This window comes from Balaenoptera acutorostrata, chromosome 2 (assembly GCF_949987535.1).
Source record: "Balaenoptera acutorostrata chromosome 2, mBalAcu1.1, whole genome shotgun sequence".
Taxonomy (NCBI): Eukaryota; Metazoa; Chordata; class Mammalia; order Artiodactyla; family Balaenopteridae; genus Balaenoptera; species Balaenoptera acutorostrata.
The window spans coordinates 102,103,788-102,126,179 of NC_080065.1; the positions used below are offsets into that span (position 1 = coordinate 102,103,788).

The window sequence follows — 22,392 nt, forward strand, 5'->3', positions numbered from 1 at the left end:
CAAGGAATGTGAGTCACTTCCATTCTCCTCGCAGAGTATTTATGCATAGATTTTTATTGTACATTTCACAGTGCCATGTAGTTATTTCCTTACACTCAAAAAGAGGAGGCTGACACTGAGTAAGCAGAGAAGAGGCTTGAAGCAAAAGAGTACAAGAGGAAGCTGGGTCAAGATTTTTTTGACTTTAAGCTGTCTGATGTTAGTTCCTATACCTTCGACTGGGCAGAAGTAAAAATAGAAGGTAGGCACAGAGGTATTTTTGGCATGCAGCTCTTGTTACAACTCTCTTCCACTTCATGTGATTTATAGGGTTTGGGAGTTTTTTGGGGGGTGGGGTTTGGTCTGAAAGAATTCAGTTAATCCAGAGACAGCTGCAATTATTTTAAAATATAATTAGCCATTGAATAATGGATTAGTTATTAGGAGCTTCCTAGATTCTATATGTTTTTTACAACTCTGAACTGGAAGTACGCAAGTGCTAGTTTGAAAATGAAATGATCCAAGTATCTTTTGGCCCAAGTAAGATAGGAAAGGTAATTATCTTTTTTTTTTTTCTTTTTTTTTTTAGATTAATTAATTAATTTATTTATTTTTATTTTTGGCTGTGTTGGGTCTTCGTTTCTGTGCGAGGGCTTTCTCCAGTTGCGGCAAGCGGGGGCCACTCTTCATCGCGGTGCGCGGGCCTCTCACCATCGTGACCTCTCTTGTTGCGGAGCACAGGCTCCAGACGCGCAGGCTCAGTAGTTGTGGCTCACGGGCCCAGTTGCTCCGTGGCATGTGGGATCTTCCCAGACCAGGGCTCGAACCCATGTCACCTGCATCAGCAGGCAGATTCTCAACCACTGCGCCACCAGGGAAGCCCGGTAATTATCTTATTAATTTCTAAATATTATCACTGTGTAGTAAGGTGGAATCCAATATCTGTATTAGAGAGAAGAAAGACTGGTGGTTCTTTGATGACAGTGATGCAAGTTGCCTGGGATTGTAGAGGCCCCTTACCAGGCCTCCTAAAGTAAGCGCTGAGGCAATGCCCACTCTGAGTCGTCTCAGCTATCAGCTCCCGTAGTCACTCAGGTCTAGATGGCCCTAGTAAAGAGGGTTGCGGTGAGAGAAGGTGGTAGGATTCATGGAGATTTTTAAATTTTATCATTTTAACATTTTAGCATTTTTTAATATTTTGTGGGGGAAGCATAGAAATTGAGAGGTCCAAGATAGAAAAGAAGGGATATTCAACAGAATGTGGCCCCTGTAGATAGAAGGGAGGGCTCCTTGGGGACCCAGAGAACTGGTGGATGGGTTTGCTCTGATCCACTGGGATGAGAGAAAGGAAGTCAACGTGACTGTTGATGTAGATGGCATTTTTGGTAGCTGGGGTAGGAAGTAGAGGAAATTCTCTATTGATGATCTATATATTTCCTTTGGGGCTTCCCTGGTGGCGCAGTGGTTAAGAGTCCACCTGCCAATGCAGGGGACATGGGTTCGAGCGCTGGTCCGGGAAGATCCCACATGCCATGGAGCAACTAAGCCCGTGTGCCACAACTACTGAAGCCCACGTGCCACAACTACTGAAGCCTGTGCACCTAGAGCCCGTGGCTCTGCAACAAGAGAAGCCACCGCAATGAGAAGCCCACACACCACAACGAAGAGTCGTCCCCACTCACCGCAACTAGAGAAAGCCTGCACACAGCAACGAAGACCCAACACAGCCATAAATAATAAATAAATAAAATTTTTTTAAAAGTTCACTCTATATTTTCTTTGAAACAGGAGGTGAGATTATATATCAAGAGCAGGAGGGGTTAGGAGTACAAAAGATGTCCCGAGGAAAAGGGATAAAGATGGAACACACTTCTCCTTTCCATCCATGATGCTGGAGAAAATCCTCATGAATCTGCAGAGCATCAGGTTTTACATTTTTTGGTTCTTCTTAAGTAGAGCTTATGAATAATGTGGATGGCTAAAAATATTTGCCAGGTAGTAGAAGGAAAGGACAATGTAGTAAAGCAATAGGAGGCACTAGCAGTGAGTGACTGAGGTATTGGCTCTTGGGGTTAGGCTGTGTAGGAAAGGAAGCCAACTGGGAGAAATGCAAGTCTGCATGAGGTAAAAAAAAGTGTGAGGACCAAGGATGAGAGGCTGCAGTAGGGGTGTAGAATGATGGAGATAAAGATGAAAGAATCTTTATCTATAAAGGTAGAAGTATCTCTGGGGATTGCTGCTCCAGGGTGCAGCTTGAGACAAGGGAGACTGAAATGAAGCAATGGTGAAAGTTACTGGGGTTGAGGTTACAGACACCATGACATCCTGGCTGACTCCCCCAGCAATCACCCAGATGGGGCTCCTATCTCACACAGTAGAAGAAGCCAAGTTTCATTAAGGCTTTGTGCTTTGTCCAAAGTATCCAGCTTACACAGAGCAGATCCATTATTAGAACTCTCAGTTCATGGTGACAAATGTCACTGCCCATGGGCTTTCAGGGATTGTTCCTAATGATTTTGAGGAGTAGGGGAGGCCTGGGAGTGTACAAACCTTTTTAATCCTAAAAGGACCTGCCTTTATCACTCCCTGCACTGGGTGGCACCACCAAAGACTGAGCCTGGCAATCCAGAAACCCTATAAATCGACCTAGATTACTCTCTTTCCCTTAACCCTCACATCCCATTAGTCTCCAGGGCCTGTGTTAAGTCGTGAATCCATCTTCTTTCTATCCACTTAGTTCAAGCATTCAGCGTCTGTAATTATTTCCTATTACTGCCACAAAAAATTTACAGCAATTTAGGGGTTTAAAACAACATACATTTATTATTTTACAGTTCTACAGGTCAGAAGTCCAGTATGGGTCTCACCAGGATAAACTCAAAGTGTCAGTAGAGCTGAGTTCCTTTCTGGAGGCTCCAAGGGAGGATCCATTTCCTTATGGTGGTAGAACTGAGATTCCCATTTTGTTGTTGTTGTTGACTGAGGTCCATTCCCAGCTTCTAGAGACCACCCACCCTCCTTGGCTCCTGACCCAGGTCAAGCCCTTCTCATGCTTTGAATCTCTTTGACTCATTCTTCCCCTTTAGGGGAAGCATATGATTAGATTAGATCCACCCAAATAATCCAGGATAATCTCCCCATCTCATTGTCTTTAACCTTAATCACACCTGCCAAGTCCCTTTTGCCATGTAAGGTAACATATTCACAGGTTCTGGGGATTCTGGTGTGGACATCTTTCCTGGAGTTCTTATTCTGCCTACCACTGTATCCCAACCTGACTTATTTCAATAACTCCATAAGCCAAATTTCCTGGCTCTGGTATTCTCTATGCTGTTTTCAGATTAACCTTTCTAGAACATTTGACATGTCTCCCATGCGTAAAATCCTTCTGACTTTCTCTGAACCAAGGGTCAAATTAATGTTCTTCAGCTCCTATTGTAAGAAGGCGCTTAGATTTGGTCCTTTTCTATTGTTTTAGCTTCATTCCAATCTCCACTTCTTCCCTAACCCTTCCGAATGCTTGAAAAATGTTTACTGTGCCCTTTCTCCACCTATAGGTGCTGTGAAGCTCCCATTTCTTCTTCCAAATTGAGCTTAGACATCACCTCCTTCAGAAAAATCTTCCTGACACTCCCCTCCCCATAGCTATAACCACAAGACAGTGTCTTAAACATCTCTGAATGTTTAAGAGATGTTTACGTCTTCTGTATACATCTTCTGTATATTCCTATTTTGGGCATTAAACGCAAATGTGTTGTGATTTTAGTCTATTTCACCTATCAAGTGTTTACTTTCCTGTGTCCCAACCATGCTCTGCCACTTCCTAAATGTGTAACTTTGGGTAGGGTATTTTACTTCACTGCCTCCCTTTCCCTTTGTAAAACTTAAGGTAGCTACAGGATCTACATTTATAAGTTGTTGTGAGGATTACAAGTGACCTGCATATATTAAGTTTTGCTAGTATTATTCATATTCCCAGCCCTCTGCACAGAACTACCATATAGTAGGTGCTTAATGGAGGACGGATTCATCACACTCCTACGAAGGTCCAGCACCTTCGCCCTTGAGAATGGCTACCCCGGGTCAGGGCTCTTCACCAGAAGGAAGGCCCAGATTCGGTCCCATTCCAGTGAATAGCCAGCCTTCGGCTCCGTGGGCAGGGGCAGTCATTGAAGTCCACGGGGGGTGCCTCAGACCAGACTGGCTTCCCGGGAGCCAATGAGCCTTTTAACTTTGAGAGGGAGCCCTGCACCCCCCGCGAATGGAAACTAGGAATCGCTAAAGCGTCAGGTATCGCCAGGTAGACTTGAGGCCAGTAGAGGCTGAAACACACACACACACACAAAGTTAAGAGCAGGCGGGATTTAGGGGCTTATATGGAAAATGATGATGATGATGAAAACGGCAACAGATAACAGATGATAAAATTCATGCGTACTTGTTAGGTGCCAGGCATGAGCTCACTTAACCGACTCAACTCACTACGAGGTTGGTATCTCATTTTCACAGGTGAAGAAACTGAGAGACCCGAAAGGCAACGTCTTCCTTGCATATCTCCCAAGCCTGTCCTGGCTCCTCGCGCCCAAAAATCTTGCCTTGCAGCTCCCAGGTCGCTGTCCAGCTCTCCTCCGCGTTCTCCGGAGCCCTGGCCACTCCTGACCCCCAACGCCAGGCCCAGTCTGCCCAGTCACGGCCGCCGGGGTTCTCCTCCCCTCCCCGCCTTGGCCCGCTAGATCCTCCTCCTAGCCCCGCCGCTCCTCCTCTACCTTGCCTCCCCGGCTGCTCCGCGCTCCTCCTCCTCCGCACGCTCCGCCCCCGACCTCCCGGCTCCTCCTTCTTGGCCGGCTCCGCCCCCAGCCCCCTAACTCCACCTTCAGCCCCGCCCCCGGCTCCTCCTCCTATCCCCGCCCCTCGTTTCTTTTGCCTTGCTCCTGGCTCCCTTTCTCCCGCCGTCTCTGGCCCGCGCTCTGCTCGTGAGTCAGCGGGAGCCCGCGAGCGTTCAAGCGCCTCGGCAGCTCCGCGCCGTCAGATCGCCCAGCTCGCCTCTTGGCGTCCCGGCGCCACCGGGCCCCCTCTTCCGAGTAAGTGCCTCCCGGGAGCGCCGGTCCCGCACACACCCTCGCAGGGCTTCCCCGGCTGCTGGGCTGAGGGCTGCTCCTGGGGGCGCGCTTTCAGCTCACCGAGAGTCTCTGGAGTGGGTGGGAGTGGGTGTGAGTGCGTGTGAGCGAGTGTGTGTGTATGCGTGTGTGTGCAGACGCGCACAGCTCCGAAAACTCCCCAGAGTTTTACCCAGTTCCTGCAGCGCAGAGACAACCTGAGACCTCCAGCTCGGGGCCCTTACCGACTTGGGCTGACCCCTTAACTTCCACCTCCTGCCCTGAGCCCCATCCCTATTCCTTGCTTCCTTCTGCAGACGCGGCCCCCACTACGTGTCACGCCCTCCTGGTAACAACTCCTGCTGTCGAAAGGACTGGCTCGGTTATCAGGATGCCCCAGATTGCAGACCGAGATGCTAGCCTGAGATTGTAATCCAACCCTGCATTGTAAAATGGGCAGGGACTAGAGTTTTGCCTTGAGATCGTTCGGTGGAGACTTCCTTTGAGGAAGAAAGTTTGTGTGTGTGTTTGTGTGTGTGTGTGTGTCCGTCCGTGTCTTTGCGCGCCCTCTTGACTCTCAGCCTTCAAAACCTGATGCAAGAATATTTGATGAGCGCCCTCGGACCCAGGGCGGCTGATAGGCACGTTCAAGACCACGCTGACCAACCGGGCTTGGGCGCCTAAAAGATGTTTATTGATTCAGTGACACCCTATTGCTAAAGCCAACTGATAAAACACAGCCCTAGGTAGGAAGAAGCCCTAGGTACCCTGAGAGAATCATGGGAGGAGGGAGACAGTAGTTGAGTGCTCAGTGTTGAAACAAAGAAATCCTGGAGTTACTTAAGACTGATAATTCCATCCTTCCATAAATTATTTTTATTGGGGGTCAATACTATCTCAATGTAGGGTGTATTTCTGCCCTAAAAAACAGATTTAATTGATAGTAGTACAGTACTTTAATCCATCAATAAAATGATTCCCTGGTTGCTGAAGTCCCATCCAATTATAATAGTCTCTGAATTCTTCTGTTTCTCAGTTTATTCTTGCTATGTTCTTGCTGTGAAAGTAGAGATACCCATAAAATTTCCCCACCTTCTTGATAAGAATTCATTTAGGAGATGCTGGTAGGGAAATGACCTGTTGAGTAGAAATTATTCATTGAGGCATAAGGAAAACAAAACTATGTGGTTAAAGGAAATAACCAGAACAGAGCAGGCTTTAAGTTGCCATTGTGAATGTTAGAGCTGATGTGAAAGTTAGAGCTGATAAATCACTTTAAGTGCCGCTTATCACAGCAGATATTTTTATCCTGGTTTGAATCCTGTGTTACACAAAAGTGTTTCCACAGTGTTTTAACTAAGGAAACATTATGCTCTGAAATGTAAACATATGACTCCATCTGTCTTTAAGTAAAGAAATAATTATCACACTTAATTAAACACCTGGAAACAATTATTGCCACCTTCTAATTAGATCTGTCATGGGGAGTTAAGCAAGTTATTGTTAATATTCTATCTAGCTGGTAACACAATTGGCTTTTTCGTAGCGTTTTGGGGCGGGGGATGCCAGTTCCCCTTCATATACATTACTTGTCTCTGCCACTTCTTGCTCAGCTTTTGAGTTTTTAACCTGTAATTTGAGTAAATAAAGTTTAGGGAAGTGGACTACCATCTACCTCCCTGTAAAATATGAATACCTTAGATATTGAATGTTTGGTATTAAGGTCTTTGCATTAACAGATATAGGTCTTCTAAGCCATTATATCCATCTAGAGTATCTGCTAATTTAAGAATCGTTAATAAGTTATTGAATATAAGAAAGTTCCCCCCAAAATGTAGTGATCCTGCACAGATGCTCCTTTAAAATTTTTTCTTTAAGAGAGACTTGAATCTGTAGTGCCTTTTGTTCTAATGTGTTTAAATTCAATGAGAAAAGGGGTGGCATGAGCTGGAAAATCTGCTTATCTTTGTTGCCTCTTAATTTTCTGTTTCTGACTATATTGCTGCATATAGTCTTCATCTGTGTCGTGAGTGTTGCAGACAGGCTGTTCTGGGAGTCCAACAGAACGGCAGAAACTGAGGGTGCGCATGCACACTGCAAGTGCCAGGAGCAGACTATTTTATGAGGACTGTTCTCTGCAATTTTTTATTCTGTTGAAATTGGAGGAAAGGGTGTGTGGAGAGAAATGATTGCATCCAAACAGTACTCATTAGGAAATGCTGTTTGGGGGAGGAGGGGACTTCTAGGTGGTTTATGACTTGGGGAACTTCAGGTAGCTGATCCTTGAAGCTGAGGCTGCCACAGTGCCGGGCACTCGCGAGACCTCATAGTTAATGGATTCAATGAATCCTTGTCTGCTTGGATCAGCCCCTTGGAATGAACACATTTCCTTCTTGGAGATTTCTTTCGTCCTCAATCAGAATTGAGCTTTGCTTCCACACCATGCAGAAGAGTCCATTCTCCACCCCCTCCATTCTTGCCTGGTACAAATTGAGGGGTTGACCATGGGATGACCTCCAGGAGGCAGGGGAGGGTGGGTGATAACAAATAAAGGCCACCTGTTTTCTCACGGAGGGAGAAGGGAGCGTTAGTGCAACCCCAGTACCATGGGCACTGACTCGGGCACTGGGGACACACGGTGCCAGATAAACTTTTGTCACCTCAGCTCTCCTCCACGCTGCCCACATCCTGCATTTAATACCAAATGCACAGAGTAAGCATTCAACAAACACCGAACAGGAGCTTTTAACACCCCAACCTTCATGTTTCCCTGTGAGAAGCAGTTTACTTCCTGCTCCCCCATCTCTGGTTTTGATGACTTTGGCCCTGGGGTCTGAGCCAACTGCAGTTTCTAGACTTTTGTACATCAGTGGGGGCTTCCCAATAGCTAAAAACAGATGGTTCATTGAGGGTTAAAAAAAAAACAAAACAGTGAACCTTGTTGCAATATGTAAACGAGGTCAAGTAGTAACCAGTGAACATCAGTTCGCATTCTACATTTTGGCCTTAAGAAAAGGAAGTGAGCTACAAGTAGGAGGTAGATAATTCTAGAATGTGAGAGGCACCATTTGGCCCATGAGTCTCAGACTACAACAGTGGCCGTTATACAAGTTTGGAGGCGCATCCCCTCTGTCCAGCTTGCGGGGGCACCATTCATTCACGCAGCGGGCATTTATTGAGCTCCTACCGTGTACGTGGCACTGTGTGACCCTCTCATGTTTGCACCGAGGCCTGGGATCCAAGAGGACTGGTGACTTGCACAAAAATGTTTGCTGGTAAGAACGAATCCCTGAAGATAAATTGATAATGGCAAAGATGGGTTCAGGATTCTTCTGAGTTTCACAGAGGAAAGTAATGGCAATTCCTTAGAACAGTAGATGAACCATTTTCAAAATATTTTTTATTTCTCAATAGTAAGAAGTTGAAATAAGCGTCTTTCATCTGATGTCTGTTTCAAATCACCAGTGGTATAATTGCAATAAACCTGATTCCATAAGATTTGGTTTTCTTGGCCTTGCATGTCAAGCATGGAAGTTACCTGAGAAATTTGTTTTAAAATGTCACATGCTCCAAAATAATCAAATAACATCCACCCATCCTTTTAGGGATAGGTTGCTTTTTCTCTAGAAGCAAGTGTTTATGGTTCAGAACCAAGGTAGCAAAGATTCAGAGCCAGCTGCAAAGCTGGATGGGCGTCAGCAAGTTTGTTTTCCCAGGATTGTGGAGGGTTTTTTTGGCCGCCCACGCGGCTTGTGGGATCTTAGTTCCCCAGCCAGGGATGGAACCCGGGCCCTCGGCTGTGAAAGCTTGGAGTCCTAACCACTGGACTGCCAGGGAATTCCTGGATTGTGCTTTTTTATATAGAACAAGAGGGGTGATTGACCAACATGTTGATATTTCACTCAAGGTGACCAGGGGCTAGGCATGCAGCCACCTCCCCCGCCAAAAAGAAACAAAAAATGGGTGGGAGGTCACAGGAATGGGCCTCCCCTGGAACAACCCAAGCTGACTTATAAGCACATTGGGGTTTGTTTCTTTAATAACAGAGAATGGAATTAAGTCCAAAATTCCACTTGTTGTCATTTCCTTAAACATTGGGAATGAAGATGACTTCTAGTTTAGTCAAAAAGTGGTTGGGTCACATGACACTGTTGGAATCAGCTGTTCATATCTCAGCCTCCACTAGCTGTGTGACTTGGGATAAGCTACTTCAGCTCTCTGAGCCTATTGCTTTTCCTAAAAAGTGGGGTAGTATTTCTATCATAGGATTGTTGTGTGGATTAAGGCAGGATATTCCTTTCCTGGTGTCCAAAGTGCAGAAGCAAGTGGTCTACTTTGTTGGATTGGCCAAATCGCTCTCATTTCAAGACGATGGTGTTTGTACTGGGCCATAGTGGAGCAGAGAGGGAGAGTGGTGACTATTACCACATGTGCTTTTAGCATGAACTTTCCTTTTTTTGCCTCTGACGATGCCAGAGAAGCCCAGAGAAGGGGGTGCATGTAGCGCAATTTCAGTTATTCCCAGCTGCAGGGTCATGTGATTATATAGGGAAATCTTGCTGCTGCCGCCGCTGCTGCAGCTGCTAAAGAGAAATGAGGCAGAGCAGGGCATCTGTGTTTTATGTGTCTGAGCAGAAGAGCCATGGCATCCAGTAACCCTCCCTATGCATGAGAGAAGCTTTTAAAAGGCCTGTTACAGTTCATTTGTGAGCAGTGTGTTGGCCTTTAGCCTATGGAGGCCCTTATTTAAAACAGGTAATGGATATGAAACCAGGTTTTGCAAGCCAGGCAGGAAGCTATGTCTCAGCTGCCCATGGTGTTGCAGAGGGACTCGGGCTGGCATGTCCTCAAGAGAAGTTGTGAGAGTTCCGAGGGGCAGAGGGCAGGGACACTATCTTCAAGGCTGTCCACTGGGGCAAGCTCTTCTGGGAACAGAGCACTCTGCAGGGCGCACAGGACACTCATGAATATTTGAAAGGAGCCAAAAAGGAAGAACCAGCCCACCTGGCCAATACCCTCTCTAAGCCTGGCTCTTATTCCTTCAAGCCAAATTCATTTAGTTCAAGCCTTCTCCACTCCCGGCTGTTATTTTATTTATTTCAAAAAATGAGTTCCTTATAGCATGACTGTCAACCAAAGTGAGGGAGACAGGGGTTGTGGTGTGTCCTGGTGGGGTCCTTGCTGTCCTCATCCTTTCCCGTCTCAGCCTCTTGAGTTGTGCTCAGGCTCTCACATACATGTAGATGCAACGTGTTCTACAGAACATGTTGGAGTAGGGAGTTCTACGGGAATGCCACCGTCTTCTGAGAAAAACTGCAGGTACAATGTTGGCCAGAGGTTGCAAAGTTCAAAACAATCTTTGATGACTCAGACCTTTAAGAAAGAAGTCCAATACCTGATTCCACCCCTCTGTGATTGGGAAACAACTCCCTTTTTCTCCCTTTCTTCTCTCTTTAAAAAGATGAGGTAGTTTTCTGGGAAGTGGCTGGTGTTTGATTCAATACTATCACCGCCCTGGAAGGGCAGAGCAGTCTAGACTTAATGATGGAATTCTTTCTGCCTTGGTGCAGAGATAGGCCCCCGGTGACTCACAGAGTGTACCTGGGAGAGGTGATGAGCTCAGCCCTCCCTCCCCAAGCATCTGGTGATGGCCTCTGTGTTGCACATACTTAGCCATTTTGCTCCTTTGCTTTTATGGCCTGGAACACCTGAAGGTTCTTGAAAGAACGGCCGCTCTTTTTGCCAAGGAGAGAGACTCCGTGTCGATAAGGAGCCTCCCGGGTCCTTGCCCTGGGTTCCTGCCCTGTGGTTTGAGGATGCAATTATCTGGGCAGCCACAGAGGTGATCTCCCAAATGAAATTTTGAACTTGTCCAACGTGCTATATTTTAGAGCTCATCTGGGGCCATAGTTCCACCTACTGTGGCATCACCAAGGCCGGGCCAGGGAATCTGCATTTCTAACAATTCTCTCCCCGCCCCTGGTGACTGATGCACAGCGAACTGAAAACCCCTAGCCTGGGAAACCAGTTGTAAAGTCTTGTTCTGTAAAGATTATTCAGGCAGCAAGTATCTGTAGGTGTTTCCCCGCCTCCTTTTTTTTTTTGGCAGTGGAAAAGTGCAAATCTCTTGAAAGTACAGAGGTGACTTTAAAGCTTAAAGAAAATTAACATGAACATGCACAAAATGAACACCTGTGTACCCGTCCTAGGAAATAACAAAGTGGTTTTTCAAGTAGATCCTCACTGGGTTTAAAAACGTTGACCAACAACCAGGTCAAGAACAAAAAATAACAACCAAAACCAGTAGTGGCATCCCACAGATAGATCCAGGAATTGAAAGCCACGAAGTAGAGACACCAGGGAGTCTGCTCAGTGTTCATTTGTTCACAATCTAGATTTCGAATCACTGGCAATGCTGACCTCATCCTTTAGTGTGCTGCTGACTTGAGGACACCTCACATCGCTTTGTAGATCACTGACATGGGATGGGCGCCCTTTTTCTAGGAGTGGCATCTGCTGGGAGGAGCCCCAGGCCCAAGACTCTTGAGTTGCCAAGTAGCCTGTTTTCCCTTCCCTGGGCCTACTCCCCTGTCCTGAGGTCCTGGCACCTCCAGGAAGCTATCCTGTTCTGAGAGTGCCCCTCTCATGTTGAACTGGTGGGTAATAGGAAAATGGAGAATAGACTGCTTTCTTTGAAGCTGTCTTGCTGTAACTTCCTCCTCCTCCGCCCTCCTCCTCCTCCCCTTTCCTCTCTTCCCCCTCCCCCTCCCTCTTCTCCCCCTCCTCCCCCTTTCTTCTCTACTTCCTCTTCCTTCTCTTCTTCCTCCTCCTTCTTTTGCTTTTTTTTGCATTTTGAGTTGTGTAAGTACTTGAGACTTTCTTCCCTACTTCTGAATTCTGGTCAGTTTTCAATTTCTCATTCTAATAGGGGCCTTGAAAATTATTGAATAATAATGGTCTGCTACTGATGATACATAGTCCTAATTTTAGTAGAACCACTATTTTTTCCCTCTAGGTGTAAATATTTGACCAGGGACCCACAAGTATAAAAAATGGACTGATTTGAGTCTTGCCTCAGCCTTCCTCTCTAGCCAGCGATCCTCCAGGTTTGCTGCTCCCAAATCCAGCACACGAGGGGCCTTCTAGCCTCACAATTCGGGAAAAGGGGCAGGTGGAGGAGGTTGGGAAGTGACTTGCAGAGACAAACCACAGGGCAGAGAATGAATCACCACAGTCTTCCTGGTGCATACCTGGTCTCTGAGTTCCCTACAAGCATGTCCACCCCAAATTTTACCCTTCAGTCAGTCTTTTCTAAGTTCTGTTTCCTTTTATGGTTGCCCTAGTATTTGTATATTCATGATAACAGATAGTATACCAGATCACTGTAACAGTTTGCTAGGGCTGCCATAACAACATACTACAGACTGGGTGGCTTAAACAATAGAAATTTATTTCTCACAGTTCTGGAGGCTGGAAGGCCAAGATCAAGGTGTTGACAGGTGTGGTTTCTCCTGAGGCTTCTCTCCTAGGTTTGCACACAGTCACCTTCTCATTGTTTCCTCACGTGGTCTTTTCTCTGTGTGCATGCATCTGTGGTATCTCTCTCTTTCTTTTTATGAGGACAGCAGTCATATTAGATTAGGGCCCCACCCTTTTGACCTCATTTAACCTTAATTACCTTTTAAAAGGCCCTGTCTCTAGTCACACTGGGGATTAGGGCTTCAGCATATGAATTTGAGGGGGAGGGGGCAGAATTCTATCTATAACAATCTCTTCTGTAAACGGTATTACGGGGAATTCCCTGGCAGTCCAGTAGTTAGGACTGGGCACTTTCACTGTGTTGGCCTGATTCAGGAACTAAGATTCCAAAAGCCTCACTGTAGTTGAATCACCTTTTTAAAGACCCTATCTCCAAATACAGTCCCATTTTGAGTTACTGGAGGTGAGAACTTCAACATATGAATTCTCTTGGGAGGCGGGGGGACACAGTTCAGCCCATAACAGTTAGGATGCTTTAGGCTGCAGGTAAGAGAATGCCCAGCTACCAGTGGTTTGAACAGTAAAGACATTAAATTATCTTACGTGAAGGGTAGTCTGGGGTTGATCCAATCCAGAGTTGAATCAGTGCCTCAAACAATATCATCAGGGACCAAGTTCTTTCCATCCTTCTCTTCTCCCATCCTTAATATGTTACCTTTTTTTTTTTCTGCAGACTTGCCACCTCATAGACAGAAAATAGTTTCTTCTGCAATCGGTATCACAGGCTTCTCCAAACTCATTCAAAGACAGGAGGAGCTTGTGGATGTGGGGAGAGGGGTGGGCAGAGAGGGCAGCAATAAATCTGTTCTCTTGTAATGTCCATCTCTTTTTTTTTTTTTTTAACATCTTTATTGGAGTATAATTGCTTTAAAATGGTGTGTTAGTTTCTGCTGTATAACAAAGTGAATCAGCTATACATATACATATATCCCCATATCCCCTCCCCCTTGCATCTCCCTCCCATCCTCCCTATCCCACCCCTCTAGGTGGTCACAAAGCACTGAGCTGATCTCCCTGTGCTATGCAGCTGCTTCCCACTAGCTATCTATTTTACATTTGGTAGTGTATATATTTCCATGCCACTCTCTCACTTTGTCCCACCTTACCCTTCCCCCTCCCTGTCCATCTCTTTTCATCAGAGGATAAATCTTTCCTGAAGTCTCCTCAGGCCTCACTGATCAGAACTGAGTCACAGCTGCAAGGGAAGCTGTGAAAGTAAGTAGTGGACATTAAGGGAAAACTTCTATTTTGGGAGGTTGGCTGTACCAATGGGAGCAAGGGAGAGAGGCATGATTATTGGGCAGATAAATAATATCTGCACCAGCCGCAGGCTCCCATGCTCTAGAAGCTGTCTAGCTGAGCCATCACTATTACTGATAATAATAATCCCAGGTTTTATTGGAATTAAAATTATCTACCCATGATGAGTAGTTGGGAGAAAAACAAAGCAAAGATGTGGAAGGTGTTAATCACATATATGAACTTAATTACTACTAGTAGTGACTTTTTAATGTTGTGGGTTTATAAAAATAGCAGTATTTACTTTGGAGACAGCATGCTGCATTGAAACCCAGAAGATGTTCATCAAATAGAGTTCTTTATGTTTATGGAAATGTTTACACCCCCAATAACAGTTATCATGACAAACTTTTTGAGTACTTACGATGGGCCGGGCGCTGTGCTAAATGCTTTATACACATTATTAAATTCATCTTCCTAACAGATCTGTGAGAAAGGTATTGTTGTTAATCTGCATTTGCAGATGAGGAACTGAGGCTTGGGGAGGTTAAATAACCTGCCATAGCTGCCTGGCTGAGCTGGGAGTCACACCCTGGCAGCTCAGCTTCATCCCATATCTGTGCTCTGAACTGCTACAGGGTATATTACCCCTCAACAAAACTGCTAAAAACTCCCTTATTTTCTGTAAGCTCTCAAAAGCTGTTATCTTTCCAACCAGTCAGAGTCTACCTCATAGTTTATGTCTCATTTTATTGTTCACATTGTTAGATTGAGATATAACTGACATTCTGGTGTTTTTAGTAGTAGAAAGAAGAACCTTGAGAGCGTGCCCAGCTGACACTGACTCACCTGGTGACCTTCAACAAGCCACCACAGTCTCCTTTGCGAGGTTCAGATTAAGACTGAGTGTGCAGGGCCACATCCAGGCACTTAGGGTCTGTTGTTCACAGACCGTTGCCCTCTGCAGATTGTACTAAAAGTCCTGTGTTTATTTCAGATGTGATTCACAAATGTATCTCAAAGTAAGGATGTGGAAGTTCAAGATCAATGGAGCTGCACTTCCCAAATTGAGAAGATAACATTTATCTCCTTTTTCATATTGGGAAGAAGTTGGACAATTTTAATAACCCAGAGGAACGTGTCTTTCATTATTGGCTTGTACAGAATAGTGCCAATCTGAGTGATGGCAAATGTGTCCTCAGGTTATAGAATCTTTGTGTGAGGCAAATTTAGTAAAAGCTGGGAAAACTTCCTGATGGTCATTGTGCAGAGACCGCGCCCTGCAGAATGCTTGGGCAGCTGGGAATTGGCCTTAGTAGAAGCAGGGCTAGGTGTGCTTCTCATCTGGTGACTCTAATGCCAGGGATGCAGTGGAGACGCTGTTCCAAAATGCAGTGCAGACGTCGGGAGCCTGTGTTTCTTCTCTTGGTCCTGAATTCATGTTGCTAAAGTTGTAATAACATCTTGCGTGTGGTAGTTCCCTTAGACTTTAGGATGCTTAATGTTTGGGGAAAATTGTTTTATTCATTTGTTTTTTAATCGACTATTGCTAATAACTTGAGTCTGGAGCTGAGTATGGGAGTAAGGGGTATAAGTCTCTTGTCTAATTCTGGGAACTCAAAGCTGCCCTAGGTTGGTATGCTGAATGCTACAACTCTGAGTCAAGTGATTAATCTTATGTCTGTGAGAAATCAACACCCAACAGCTCTTTGCAATTCCAGTGAGGCATCCTAGAGGTCATTTTGAATTAAGAGCACCTTTGAGATATTTTGGAGTGCATGATTTGCTATAAGCTTTAAAAAATGATTTGAAGTGTTCCAAGGCAAATTTTCATTAAAACAGTATAGATGAAATCATTTACTGTCACTGTGAGCAGTTCATTGAAACAGAAGTCCTTCATAAGATACTGGCTCCCAGCTGATTGGCTGCTTGGCCCCTTCCCCATCTCTATTGCCTTGTTGGGTTTTCCATCAGTTGGCTCTTATTGTGCTGACTTGCCTAGATTCTTTTTTTTTTTTTAACTTAGTGACATTTTTAAAATTTAATAATTGAAAATCCATTCAATGTTTCTGGTCAGAAAAGTCCACATGGTAAAGACTGCAATTAAAATTGTAGTTCCATGGAATTCAGATGAAGACTCCAGTTGGATTTTTAATTTGAAAACTAGCAGATACTATTTTAAAGCACATCTGGAAACACATATTCTTTTTTTTTTTTTAACATCTTTATTGGAGTATAATTGCTTTACAATGGCGTGTTAGTTTCTGCTTTATAACAAAGTGAATCAGTTATACATACACATATGTTCCCATATCTCTTCCCTCTTGCATCTGCCTCCCTCCCACCCTCCCTATCCCACCCCTCTAGGTGGTCACAAAGCACCAAGCTGATCTGCCTGTGCTCTGCGGCTGCTTCCCAGTAGCTATCTATTTTACATTTGGTAGTGTATATATGTCCATGCCACTCTCTCACTTTGTCACAGCTTACCCTTCCCCCTCCCCATATCCTCCAGTCCATTCTCTAGTAGGTCTGTGTCTTTATTCCCGATTCTCTTTTTTATAACTTAAAAAAAAAAAAAAGAAAATGTTACTTTATTTTTTTCCTTAATTGAAGTATAGTTGATTTATAATATTATGTTAGTTTCAGATGTACAACATAGTGATTCAATATTTTTATAGATTATATTTCATTTAAAGTTATTATAAAATATTAGCTATATTCCCTGTGCTGTATGATATATCCTTGTAGCTTATTTATTTTGTACATAGTAGTTTGTACCTCTTAACTCCCTCCCTTCGTCTTGCCCCTTCCCCCTTCCCTCTCCCCAGTGGTAACCACTAGTTAGTTCTCTATATCTGTGGGTCTGTTTATGTTTTGATATATTCATTTGTGTTATTAGATTCCACATATAAGTGATAACATACAATATTTGTCTTTCTCTGTCTGACTTATTTCACTAAGCATAATACCCTCCAGTTCATCCATGTTGTTGCAAATGGTAAAATTTCTTTTTTTATGGCTAATATACCACTTGTTTATCAATTGGTCTGTCGATGAGCACTTAGGTTGCTTCCATGTCTTGGCTACTGTAAATGATGCTGCTATTAACATTGGGGTGCTTGTATCTTTTTGAATTAATGTTTTCAATTTCTTTGCATATATACCCAGGAGTGGAATTACTGCATCATATGGTAGTTATGTTTTTAGTTTTTTGAGGAACCTCCATAACTGTTTTCCATAGTGGCTGCACCAACTTACATTCCCATAACAGTGCACGAGGGTTTCCTTTTCGCTACATCCTTGCCAACATTTGGTATTTGTGGTCTCTTTGATGATGGCCATTCTGACAGGTGTGAGGTGATATCTCATTGTGGTTTTGATTCGCATTTCTCTGATGATTAGCGATATCGAGCTTCTTTTCATGTGCCTATTGGCCATCTGTATGTCTCCTTTGGACAAATGTCTATTCAGGTCTTCTGCCCATTTTTTTATTGGGTTGTTTGGTTTTTTGATATTGAGTTATATGAACAGTTTGCATATTTGGATATTAACCCTTTATAGGTCACATCATTTGCAAATATTTTCTCCCATTCAGTAGGTTGTCTTTTCATTTTGCAGATGGTTTCCTTTGCTGTGTAAAAGCTTTTAAGTTTAATTAGACCCCATTTGTTTATTTTTTTGCTTTTGTTTCATTTGCCTTAGGAGACAGATCCAAAAAAATATTGCTTCGATTTATGTCAAAGAGTGCCTATGTTTTCTTCTAGGAGTTTTATGGTTTCCATTCTTACATCCTTTACTATTTTGAGTTTATTTTTTTATATGATGTGAGAAAATGTTAGATTTTCTTAACACTTTTCTTTAAACTTTTTTATTGTAAAATAAAACACAAATAACAACAACAAAAAAACACACTTATAACAAATGCACACCTTAGTGAATTATTATAAGGCAAACACTCATATAACCATCACTCAGGTCAAGAAATAGAACTTTGCCAGCTACCCCAAAAGTGCCTTCACATACACTCCCTAATCACATTACCCTTCCTTCCTCCAAAAGTAAATGCCATCCTGACCTTTATAGTAATCACTTCCTTGCATCCCTTTATGGTTTTATCACCCAGGTGAGCAGCCTGATACACTGTAGTTTAGTCTTACCCATTTTTTTAAAAACTTGTATCTTTTAAGTCTCTTTTAATCTATGGATTTCCTTAACATCGTCCCTCATTTTAATTATTTAAAAGAATAATTTTTTTTGGGGGGGGGCTGTTTGATCTGTAGAGTTTCCACAGTCTTATTAACAAGAAAGATGCACACCCCCCCAGGTACATTTCAAGTTATTCCTTTGCCCTCTATTTCCTGCATCTGGGTCCAGAGGATTGATAAGACTCAGGTTTGATCCCTTTGGCCAGATTACAGGTGCTGTTGTATCCTTTTATTGGAAGGCACACAACGTCTGTTTTCTCTACTCTTTTTTTTGCCTTTAGAAGCTGTTGATCCTCAATGTCTAGACCTATTAATTCATTGGAGATTGCAGAATAGTGATATTCTAATTCTACCATTTTGCTTTACTTTATTAGCTGGAATAATTTTATAAAAGTAGACTTCCCTTCAATCTGTTATTTGATTACATAGTGGTGCAGGTCACATAGAAAAAACAAGGTAAATGCCAGTTCTTTCCTTTGATTTACCCAGTTTTCGAGAATTGGTTTCCTGTCATTCTCAGAAGGTGACCAATGGTTTTTTAAATTGGTATGATCATGGAATTAAATATACTTATTAAGACTCAGATTGTCCCATCTTTGACCAGTAGGAGCTTCTTCATTTTGGCTCCTAGGTCCTTCTGACATGACCTTAGCTTCTGTGTTATCTGGTGTGTTAAGGTGATCCAGGCCTGTCTTGTACATTTTCTGCCTAGACCTGGATTCAACCATTTCTTCAAGAATCCCTGGTTTCTTTTAATGAGAATGGTGTTTCAGGACCATAACCCAGGCACTAGAGATGTTCATTCACTGCAAGTGGTCATTGTTTCTAGGCTGTTTCATTGGTCAGAGCTGAGGAAATACACATTCACACACACACACACACACACACTCACACACACACACTCACACACACACACATTTACATACAAACATATGTACACATATAAAGATAAAATACTTTGTGAGTTCATATTGATATTTCCAGTCAAATTCGAGACTACGGGGTTTTGTTTAACTTCTTCTATGTTACGTTTATATTTCCTTTCTTTCATACTTAGAATCTTTGCTTTTTAGTCCCAAGGGAGATAGAATATCTTTTAATTACCCATTGATTACCCTGTATTACACATACACCAGTCTCTAAGTAATCAGCTATGATTAATGAAAACAATAAAAATAATTTATTTGGCATATGCCCTACTCATTCTTCCCCAATTTTTTTTTATGGTTGTACTATATCTGCATTGTCAGATCGTATAGCCATTATATACTAAAATATCTCCCATTCAATGCACATTTAGTCTTATTTCAACAGGTAACTATATATGTCATGCTTATCATCAGTCCTCATATCATTGTCTCTACAAATTTTGATTGAAGCTGTTTCTCTAGTGGATTCCTTAGGTAGGGCTTATGGGAATAGTATTCCCTAATTCCTTTCTTCCCCCTTATTTATTTATTTATTTTTGGCTGCATTGGGTCTTTGTTGCTGCGCGCGGGCTTTCTCTAGTTGTGGCGAGCGGGGGCTACTCTTCGTTGCGGTGCGTGGGCTTCTCATTGCGGTGGCTTGTCTTGTTGGGGGCTCTAGGCACGTGGGCTTCAGCAGTTGTGGCACAAGGGCTTCAGTAGTTGTGGCACACGGTCTTAGTTGCTCCACGGCATGTGGGATCTTCCCGGACCAGCGCTCGAACCCATGTCCCCTGCATTGGCAGGCAGATTCTTAACCACTGCGCCACCAGGAAAGCCCTCCCCCTAATTTCTTGATAAAACTTTGTGACCTTTATACTAAAGGTCAGTTTTGCTGGATAGAACATACTTGGCTCACATTTTCTTTCCTTGAGGATCTTAAATATGTTACTTCATTGTCTTCAAAGTATTGTTGTCAAAAGTCTGATAATGATGATAATCTAATTTTCTTAGCCTCTATAGTTTGCTTTTGAGAGCATCCACTATACATCTTTTTCTTTCAAGCTACTGTCTATCTAGCATTTCTGCACAGTGAGTAGTGAGCTTGTATGTTACCAAATCCAAGTTTATGACTTGGTCAACCCTGGTGCCAAATAATTTCTCTCTCCTGTTAACCTAGAATGAGCCACTTGCTCTTAGTAACTGTAGTTTTTTATCTTTGTAACCTCAGCTGTACCTTGTAAGGTGTACAGAGTTAGCACTAAATATATACTTGTTTATGACATAAATGAAGTGGAAGGATGTGGGTTTTTTCTCTTTCCTTTAGCCTGTTAGGAACTGCCCCGCCCCTTTGACTCTTTTCCTCCAATCACGCGCGGCCTTGCCTCAGACACAGCTGTGCTCACAGAGGCAGGCTCTTCCCTGAGCAGGTGTGTGGGCGCTGCACCCGTGGGACTTTGTTCCCTTGTTCACTGTGTCAAGTTGTTAGACCATGTTCTCATGGTACTGCTTTTTCAAGACGAGCACACTAGGAAGCCCTGTCTCAGAGTGTTGGCTCCACACCAGATGCCAGCGTGGTCCCCACACCTGCTTGCCCTCTGCGTGGTCAGTACTTTGACTTCTCCTTGTGGATGTTACGGCCCCGGCCCCTGGCATATGGGGCCCAGACCCCCTCCTCTCTGAGGATGCTGGGGCTGCTGCCTGCCCTTTTCTTTCTTGGCTGACCTTTTTCCCCTTCACTTCTTGGTCACCAAAACCCATGGCAGGACATCATATTGGGAACCCTCACCCAGACGTGATCCCTGATACACTTTCTTCAACATACACACTGTTTAGGTTTCTAAATGTAAATTCCAGTTGATTGGCATTCATGCCACTTTGGCCAAAGCCTCTTCTGCTTGCTGCTTTACGACCTGGATCAGTCACGCATTTTGTTTATCCGGTGCATTTGTGACCTTTGACCTCTGGTATCTCACACTTCTTGGAGCACTATCATATGGGCATGACCTTGCCCGATTTTAGGCCTGGCCTGCGCTATAATCCAGTGATGTCCCTGCCCTGACTTTCTCCTTGTTAGGTCTTGGCCTGTGGCCGTGCATTTTTTTTTTTTTTTCCTTTCTTCTTGAGTACCTCAGGGCCAAGAACATTGTGATAGATGGCTTTTAAAAACATTCGCCTGCAAGAGCAATGATGAGAGTAGTCCAGAAGTAATGGAATAGTGGCTCTTTCCAGATGGATGTGAATGCTGAGGTGACCTCTTATTTCAGGTATAGAGAAGAAGTGAAGCCCCATAGCCTTGACCACACCAGGGGAATCTTTTTTTTTTTTAATTAATTAATTTATTTATTTATTTATGGCTGTGTTGGGTCTTCGTTTCTATACGAGGGCTTTCCCCAGTTGCGGCAAGCGGGGGCCACTCTTCATCGCGGTGCACGGGCCTCTCACCCTCGTGGCCTCTCTTGTTGCGGAGCACGGGCTCCAGACGCGCAGGCTCAGTAGTTGTGGCTCACGGGCCCAGTCGCTCCGCGGCATGTGGGATCTTCCCAGACCAGGGCTCGAGCCCGTGTCCCCTGCATTGGCAGGCAGATTCTCAACCACTGCACCACCAGGGAAGCCCCAGGGAAATCTTGCTGGTAACGGAGAGTCAGTGACATGGAAAAGCCACCCATGACATGAGAAATTTCTCTGGTTGCCCCACTTTTCTGTTCTTGGTCAAGTCCCTGAGGTGAGGAACTTACAGCCAGGCTTTCCACTCCTGTGGCTGGGCCCATGGGGGCAGCTCACCAGCCTGACCCACCCTAGTGAAGTTTTTTCCCAGACCTAGTGTTTTGTTTTGGTTTGATTTGGGGTTTTTTGGAGGTATAATTGACATATACCATTATATTAGTTTCAGGTGTACAACATAATGACTTGGTATTTGTATACACTGCAAAATGATGACCACAATAAGTCTCTAGTTACCATTGGTCACCTTACAGAGTTACAAATTTTCTTTTTCTTGTGGTGGAAACTTTGAAGGTCTACTCTCTTGTCAACTTTCAAATATATACTACAGTATTATTGACCATAGTCACCATGCTGTACACTACATCCCCATGACTTATTTATTTTACAACTGGAAGTTTGTACCTCTTGACCCCCTGCCCTCTTTATCCATTTTCCCCACCCCCTCAACCCTCCTCCCCTCTGGCAACCACCATTCTGTTCTCTGTGTCTGAGTTTAGCTTAGTTTAGTTTTGTTTGTTCATTTGTTTCGTTTTTTAGATTCCACATAAAGGGAAATCATATAGTATTTGTCTTTCTCTGTCTGACTTATTTCACTGAGCATAATGCCCTTAAGGTCCATCTGTGTTGTCACAAATGGCAAGATTTCATTCATTTTATGGCTGAGTAATGGTCCATTTTATATATATATATATATATATATAT

General features: G+C 43.8%; 1 protein-coding gene across 1 annotated transcript in view; it reads left to right on the forward strand.

Annotated features, from left to right (window-relative positions):
• Positions 1 to 4,938: 4,938 nt before the first annotated feature.
• Positions 4,939 to 22,392, forward strand: part of TNFAIP8 (TNF alpha induced protein 8) — a 122,469-nt gene continuing 105,015 nt past the window's right edge. The window contains exon 1 of the mRNA XM_007180961.2: positions 4,939 to 5,060. Coding sequence (XP_007181023.1) covers position 5,060 — 1 coding nt within the window. The 5' untranslated portion in view covers positions 4,939 to 5,059. The remainder of the gene's footprint in view (positions 5,061 to 22,392) is intronic.